An 8,581-nucleotide genomic window follows, 5' to 3' on the forward strand; every position below is an offset into this window, starting at 1 on the left:
ATGCTGCTTGTCCTATTATAGGGGATGTCTTAGAATAAGTACAGTTGACCCAGGGAAAAGGCCACAGTCCAGTAAGAGACTGTTCATATTTGATGATAGAAGCTCATGTAGTCTTTTCAGAAAAAAATGAGATCATGCAGCAGCTTGTTACCTTCTTTATCTCTTCCTTTGTAACTCTGTTAATGGATAAATACGTGTATATATAACTGATTCTGCTTGCTGTACAGCAGACACTAACACAACATTGTAAATCAACTATACTCCAATAAAAATTAACTTAAAAGGGAAAGTAGGTTGGGTGGTAGAAAGAGAGCCCACAACCCACAGGGGTAACTATTGCGTCCCTAGACACAATATCATCAGCTTGGTAGGGACTGTAAATGGCAGCGCTGCTTAAGTGGCATGCTTGTGACATTCAACACAGGGCATGATTGGAGATTAGAGTTATTTGCAAATCAGGGCCAGGGCTAGGGTGGGGCAAATGGAGAGCTTGGGGTACAACACGGAAGGAGGCCATTGTTTGCACAACCCTGAAGCGAGCGTACCCATAAGAATGAGATGCTTCTGTCAACCAGATTGATGAGATGGGAAAAAACATAGCAAGACACTACGAGATCAGAAGATCCTAAGGGGACAGGAGGGGAAATCCCCAGAGCAGCCACACGTAAGCCATGGTGAGAGCTAAGATTTCCTGCTGTGCAGCCATGCCAAGTATTTTAAGCTTGAACAGTAACTCACATTCTCTTGGAGTGCAGTTCCTCTCAAATTATAGCCTGCATCCCCAAACTCTGCCCTGCACATGTTAGCATTTTATTAGACTGCTAATTGCCACTGAATGAGTCCCCAGTCACATAAATAAGCACATTGATTTTGCAACCCAAGGAAAATACGAGCCCCTCAATCACTTCTGCATATTAAATGTGAAGGTTTATTACTGACATCTCATTACCCCAGACCCAAAGTTCAGGTCTTTTTAAGCATCAGAGTTGCTTCTGTCTCTATTCCTGGACCAGTAGGGTTAGGCAATCACACTTTTAATTATTATGTAATCTCTTACTTTTCACTGCCCCCATTTAACACACCAATTAAAAAAAAATCTTGCAGGTTTCCTCCCTAAACCTCACATTATATTCTTTCAAGCAATCGTGTCATTGCTTATGCAGTTGGTTCTTCCTTAAGATCTCTTCACACTCACCCTTCCCACCAAAATAATGGGAGACAATCTGTCTCTCTCACGAGATGTGAACTAACTCTTGGAAAGCAAAGGTCATAGTCTTCTTTAAGTTCTCTAGTGCATTTTTCATTGGAGAACTCTAGAACAAAGTTAAAGCTCAAAACATATTTAGTGAGCTGAATTCAGAACAAAGACCTGATGTCAGTGTATCAAAGAGCATTAGAGGTGGGATAGTTGTGAATGAGAAGAGTGACCTGGAAAGGCGTGTGTCCCATGTCACTCTGAGCTTTTTTGCAGCCACTGATAGATTGCACTCTTACACACTCTGTCACATCATCCATGCAAGTCACCCACCCAATGTTACCTGGACCTAGAGGGGAGATATCACTGGATATCTCTTTCTTCCACCTTGGGCTGTTCTGAGTTTTAAACAATTCTCTCTGCTCATCACTGTTCTGTGGGCTTGGTGACTTCCTTTGCTTGAGGTTAAGTTCAGTTCAGTTACTCACTTATGTCTGACTCTTTGCAACCCCATGAACTGCAGCATGCCAGGCTTCCATGTCCATCACAAATGCCTGGAGCTTGCTCAAAATCATGTCCATCGAATCACTGATACCATCCAACCATCTCATCTTCTGTCGTCCCCTTCACCTCCCACCTTCAATCTTGCCCAGCATCAGGATTTTTTCCAATGAGACAGTTTTTCACATAAGGTGGCCAAAATATTGGAGCTTCAGTTTCAGCATCAGTTCTTCCAATGAATATTCAGGACTGATTTCCTTTAGGATTGATTGGTTGGATCTCCTTGCAGTCCAAGGGACTCTCAAGAGTCTTCTCCAACACCGCAGTTCAAAAGCGTCAGAATGGCTGCAATCCAAAAGTCTACAAATAATAAATGCTGGAGAGGGTGTGGAGAAAAGGGAACCCTCTTACACTGTTGGTGGGAATGCAAACTAGTACAGCCACTATGGAGAACAGTGTGGAGATTCCTTAAAAAATTGGAAATAGAACTGCCTTATGATCCAGCAATCCCACTGCTGGGCATACACACTGAGGAAAACAGAAGGGAAAGAGACATGTGTACCCCAATGTTCATCGCAGCACTGTTTATAATAGCCAGGACATGGAAGCAACCTAGATGTCCATCAGCAGATGAATGGATAAGAAAGCTGTGGTACATATACACAATGGAGTATTACTCAGCCATTAAAAAGAATACATTTGAATCAGTTCTAATGAGGTGGATGAAACTGGAGCCTATTATACAGAGTAAAGTAAGCCAGAAGGAAAAACATAAATATAGTATACTAATGCATATATATGGAATTTAGAAAGATGGTAACAATAACCCGGTGTATGAGACAGCAAAAGAGACACTGATGTATAGAACAGTCTTATGGACTCTGTGGGAGAGGGAGAGGGTGGGAAGATTTGGGAGAATGACATTGAAACATGTAAAATATCATGTAAGAAACGAGTTGCCAGTCCAGGTTCGATGCACGATACTGGATGCTTGGCTAGTGCACTGGGACGACCCAGAGGGATGGTATGGGGAGGGAGGAGGGAGGAAGGTTCAGGATGGGGAACACATGTATACCTGTGGCGGATTCATTTTGATATTTGGCAAAACTAATACAATATTGTAAAGTTTAAAAATAAAATAAAATTAAAAAATAAATAAATCAAGAAAAAACAAACAAACAAACAAACAAAAAACAAAAGCATCAGTTCTTTGGCACTCAGGTTTCTTTATGGTCCAACTCTCATATCCATACATGACTACTGGTAAAACCATAGCTTTGACTAGATGGACCTTTGTTGGCAAAGGAATGTCTCTGCTTTTTAATATGCTATGTAGGTTGGTCATAGCTTTTCTTCCAAAGAGCAAGCATCTTTTAATTTCATGGGTGCAGTCATCATCTGCAGTGATTTTGGAGACCAAAATAAATAAATAAATTCTGTCACTGTTTTCATTGTCTCTCCATCTATTTGCCATGAAGTGATGGGACCAGATGCCATGATCTTAGTTTTTTGAATGTTGAGTTTTAAGTGAACATTTGCACGCTCCTTTTGCACTTTCATCAAGAAGCTCTTCAGTTCTTCTTCACTTTCTGCCATAAGGGTGGTGTCATCTGCAGATCTGAGGTTATTGGCGGTTATTGATATCTCTCCTGGCAATCTTGACTCCAGCTTGTGCTTCATACAGCCAGACATTTCGAATGATGTACTCTGCATATAAGTTAAATAAGCAGGGTGACAATATACAGCCTTGATGTAATCCTTTCCCTATTTGGAACCAATCTGTTGTTCCATGTCTGGTTCTAACTGTTGATTCCTGACATGCATACAGATTTCTCAGGAGGCAGGTCATCTCTTCAAGAATTTTCCAGTTTGTTGTGATACACAGTGAAAGGGTTTGACATAGTCAATAAAGCAGAAATAGATGGTTTTCTGGAATTATCTTGCTTTTTCTATGATCCAATGGATGTTGGCAATTTGATAGCTGGTTCCTCTGGCATTTCAAAAATCCAGCTTGAACATCTGGAAGTTCATGGTTCACATACTGCTGAAGCTTGGCTTGGAGAATTTTGAGCATTACTCTACTAGCCTGTGAGGTGAGTGCAATTGTGTGGTAGTTTGAACATTCTTTTACATTGCATTTCTTTGGGATTGGAATGAAAACTGACCTTTTCCAGTCCTGGCCACTACTGAGTTTTCAAATTTGCTGGCATATTGACTTCAGCACTTTAACATCTTTTAGGATTTGCAATAGCTCAAGAGGAATTCCATCACCTCCACCAGCTTTGTTTGTAGTGATTCTTCCTAAGGCCCACTTGACTTTGCATTCCAGGATGTCTGGCTCTAGGTGAGTGATCACACCATTATGATTATCCGGGTCGTGAAGTTCTCTTTTTATGATTCTTCTGTATATTCTTGCCACCTCTTCTTAATATCTTATGCTTCTCTTAGGTCCATACCATTTGTCTTTTATTGTGCCCATCTTTGCATGAAATGTTCCCTTAGTATCTCTAATTTTCTTTAAGAGATCTCTAGTCTTTCCTGTTCAATTGTTTTCCTCTATTTCTTTGCACTGATCATGAGGAAGGCTTTCTTATCTCTCTGTGCTGTTCTTTGGAACTCTGCACTTAATGGGTATGTCTTTCCTTTACTTCTTTGCCTTTAGCTTCTCTTCTTTTCTCAGCTATTTGTAAGACCTCCTCAGACAACCATTTTGCTTTTTTGTATTTCTTTTTCTTGGGGATGGTCTTGATCACAACCTCCTGTATAAGGTCATGAACCTCCATCTATAGTTCTTCAAGCACTCTATTAGATCTAATCTCTTGATCTATTTGTCACTATAAACATAAGAGATTTGATTTAGGTCATACCTGAATGGTTTAGTGGTTTTCCCTACTTTCTTTAATTTGAGTCTGAATTTGACAATAAGGAGTTCATGATCTGAGCCACAATCAGCTCCCGGTCTTGTTTTTGCTGACTCTATAGAGCTTGTCCATCTTTGGCTGCAAAGAATGTAATCAATCTGATTTCAGTATTGACCATTTGGTGATGTCCATGTGTAGAGTCTTCTCTTGTGTTGTTGGAAGAGGGTTTTTGCTATGACCAGTGCATTCTCTTGGAAAACTCTGTTAGCCTTTGATCTCCTTCATTTTGTACTCCATGGCCAAATTTGCCTGTTACTCCAGGTATCTCATGACTTCTTACTTTTGCAGTCCCCTATGATGAAAAGGACACTTTTTGGGGGGTGTTAGTTCTAGAAGGCCTTATAGGTCTTCACAGAAAAGTTCAACTTCAGGTTCTTCTGTGATACTGGTTGTGGCATAGATTTTGATTACTGTGATATTAAATGGCTTGCCTTGGAAATGGACAGACATCATTCTGCCATGTTTGAGATTCCACCCAAATACTGCATTTTAGACAGTTTTGTTGACTATGAGGGTTACTCCATTTCTTCTAAGGAATTCTTGTCCACAGTAGTAGATATAATGGTCATCTGAATTAAATTCTCCCATTCCAGTCCATTTTAGTTCACTGATTCCTAAAATGTCAACATTCACTCTTGCCATCTCCTGTTTGACCACTTCCAATTTACACTGATTCACGGACCTAACATTCCAGGTTCCTATGCAGTATTGTTCTTTATAGGATGAGACCTTACTCCCATCACCAGTCAAATCCACAACTGGCCGTTGTTTGCTTTGGCTCTTTCTCTTCATTCTTTCTGGAGTTTTTCCTCCGCTCTTCTCCAGTAGCATATTGGGCACCTGCCAACATGGGAGTTCATCGTTCAGTGTCCTATCTTTTTGCCTTTTCATACTGTTTATGTGATTCTCATGATTGAGGTTAGAAGCTTCTAGTTCAGTTAGGTTTGTTGAATGTGTTCCTACAGCCTTCTCATGAGCCACATGACTGTTATCCCTTTGAATTTGTTTCCCAGTGGTGTCTTTAGTCCACGTTACTCATTCCACATTACTTGAAGAAGAATTCTTTCTCAATGCCAGTGCCAAAAATTCAGACTCACAGGATCTTTTTGTCTTATTAATAAAACATTTAAATTCCTGTTTATACAAAAGTCAATGAATAACTCTGCACCTAGATGACACATTACTATTAATTATAACTCTTTGGATGTGAGTAACAGAAATCTCATTTTATTTTAATTAGTTTAAACCAAAATAAGACTTTATTGGCCAATATAATCAAAGTGCATAAAAGACAAGTAAATCTGACTTAAAGGATGCTGGGAACAGATGCTCCTGAATCAGCAGAAACTTTTGTGTCCCACTTCTCTGTGTGTGTTTTTGTTTTTAATTTTCTGTCTCTTGAGAAGATTTCCCTGAACAGATGACATGGTTCCTGCATTCCTTTGGTTAGCCATGATTATTTCCAGTATAGGAGAAAAGAGGCCCTCTTTTCCCAGATTCACTTAGAAAAAGTCTGAGGAAGAAGGAAGACAAATTAATAAACACTCATAGCACATGATTGGAGCAAATGGTAATGATAGTTATTTTCCCACTCATGAAGAGTTATTACTAAATGTGTTATGAAAAAGTTTTAACTGAATTCTTACCCTACATTTAGCTCTGAGACAAACAACTTGCTCAAATTAAAATACACTCAAAGTGTGCCCTGTCTCAGATCTGAGTAGACCTCCCTCCTTCTCTCTTTCACACAAACACACCTAATAATCCATTTCCTGTATATTTAAAGACAACCATAATGGCAACCCACTCCAGTAATCTTGCCTGGAGAATCCCATGGACAGAGGAGCCTGGGGGGCTACAGTCCATGGGGTCGCAAAGAGTCAGACACAACTGAAGCGACTTAGCACGCACGCACACAATGTCCTTCAACCCATGGTACTTTATCTTTTCTCTTTTTCAAACCAGTGTATCAGATTTATACAAATATTTGATATATTTTTATAAATATTTCATCACTATAAGTGACATCTTCTGGACAGACTCTAAACCAGTTCTGATTTGAAAATGTAAAATCAAAATCAAATATGCATGTCAGCACAAAGTGTCCTCCTTGAAAGCACAATGAGAATACTGACTCCACTCTGAGCACATTCTCAACTGAAAAAAAATAAAAATCCCTACCAGACTTGATGGTGGAAGACATGCACACTTATTAGCCCTTAGGCAGTGGAATACACAACGAGTTTCCCATATAGCAGGTCTGATAGCATTTCCTGGGGAAATACAAATCCATTCCTAGGGAAAAGGCTTTGAGGGTCTGGAGCCCCAAAGATAGATTATAAATCAAACTTAAAACCAAAACAGAACAATGAAAACATCAGATGCAGGAGTGAATGAGTTTATTAGGTGAAGCAAAGCTGAATTTCCATGCATTTTGTAAGAAAAGTTTATGTAATTCTGAATCAATTGTTTCAACAAAATTACAGATTGAACTCAATATTTTGGTTATTAATCTCACTGAAAGGATTAGTCAGTCAGTGAGTGTTTGACACTAGAGAAACGACGAGATGCTGATGGTGAGAGGGGTTAGCTAACATTTCTGAAAGAGCCTATGATAGCTGTAAGTAGAGACTGAAACATTTTGCTCAGAAGTTCTGGAAATTCAACAAGTTGATCTACAGAAGTTTGATCTACAGATTGGCCTATAGCAAGAAGACTGGCAGCTCCTAGAAGCCAAGTAGGTTGGGTGGTAGAACCTGGATCCACACCTCAGGGAAGGGAAGCCATAAATTCCATAACCCAGCGGTCTGAAGACTCTGGATCCACAGCCCACTGAGGCGGAACTTCTGGATCCACAGCCCAGAGAGTAGCAGCTTCTAGATCCATAACCCAGGGAGCAGCCTCTAATAGACCCACATCCAAGAGAACCAGAATAAGTTATCTGGAAGGGACTGCAGAGCCTGGAGGTCGTTGGGCGGTAGCAGGATGTCTGACAGGGCTTGAACACCACACTGGTGGGCTGGCAGATCCTAGGAAAGCAGAGGTCAGTCCTGTAGACCAGGTTGCCGGGGAAGAAGGAGCCACAGGAGGAGCCTGGGTAGCGCAGGTGGACTCCGAGGGAGCGGGAGGAGAAGTTTCCAGAACAGCATTTGTAGGACATGTTGACAGGAGATGTGAGATCAGCTGAGTTACACGGAGGGCACTCTCTGAGCTTCAGTGTCATGACCTGGACTTCGAGTGTGTATATATACTCTTAGACCTGGATGTGTCACTGTGAAGAAAGATGGTTCCTCCTCCTTGCTCCCTGTTTCATACAAGCATACCTCCCTAAGTTATTGCTTAAATGTATCACGTCTTCACATACTTAATTATGCTTTAATAATGCTGATATACTTAGAAATTACTCAGTTTCTTTCTCCTGGAAATTGATGAGACTTGACTTCCAAAATTATCAGTCATCACATCTCCAAATAGCCCCTCCCACTTCTTATCCACGTGTGCAGTTATGTGCTGTTCCTACCAGGTAAACTTACATACATTTTCCTTCACTTCCAGTAGGTTATTTGTTCAAAATCGTTTCATGTCTTCTTCAAAAACATATGATAAGGATTTCTCCAAATACTAACTATATTCAATGGTCTTACCAATCTATCAGTTGGAACTTTTTTCTATTTCTAATTCATATAATTTTTTAAGAATATGAAAAATAATGTGTTTACATACACATATATGTATAACTGAATCACTTTTTCTGTCCACTTGAAATTAGCAGAACATTTTAAATTATGCTTCAGTAAAAATCCATGTAATTCTTGATATCCATTAATTTGGCTTAAACCAATCCATTGGCAAAATTTTCATTCTACCTTTTCTGTGATACCCTTGACTTTCTTACATTTGAGTTCATGATCAGAATTAAGGGATATAGACAGCCATCCTTGGTGTTCAGGCCAATAAACTGCTT

At 39.9% G+C, this 8,581-nt stretch overlaps 1 protein-coding gene across 3 annotated transcripts; it reads right to left on the reverse strand.

The window, feature by feature from the left end:
* Positions 1–7,279: 7,279 nt before the first annotated feature.
* Positions 7,280–7,928, reverse strand: LOC147380310 (keratin-associated protein 13-2-like). Of its 3 annotated transcripts, none has more exons than XM_086414537.1 (2): positions 7,462–7,928; positions 7,280–7,431 (listed from the first exon to the last, which is right to left on the reverse strand). In XM_086414537.1, the coding sequence occupies exons 1-2, from the start codon at positions 7,838–7,840 to the stop codon at positions 7,280–7,282; spliced, it is 531 nt and encodes a 176-aa protein (XP_086270663.1). In that variant the 5' UTR covers positions 7,841–7,928. The 3 variants fall into 3 exon arrangements, with proteins under 3 accessions (XP_086270663.1, XP_086270665.1, XP_086270658.1); XM_086414539.1 differs by having other exon boundaries at positions 7,280–7,449; positions 7,489–7,777; XM_086414532.1 differs by having other exon boundaries at positions 7,280–7,928.
* Between the last annotated feature and the right edge of the window lie 653 nt (positions 7,929–8,581).

Source organism: Bos grunniens, chromosome 1, assembly GCF_055505025.1.
Source record: "Bos grunniens cultivar Pamir isolate PY7600 chromosome 1, Bosgru_T2T1.0, whole genome shotgun sequence".
NCBI lineage: Eukaryota > Metazoa > Chordata > Mammalia > Artiodactyla > Bovidae > Bos > Bos grunniens.

Excerpts from the sequence above, each read along its gene's own strand:
- LOC147380310 (XM_086414532.1), bottom strand. The coding sequence starts at position 7,840 with ATGACACTGAAGCTCAGAGAGTGCCCTCCGTGTAACTCAGCTGATCTC.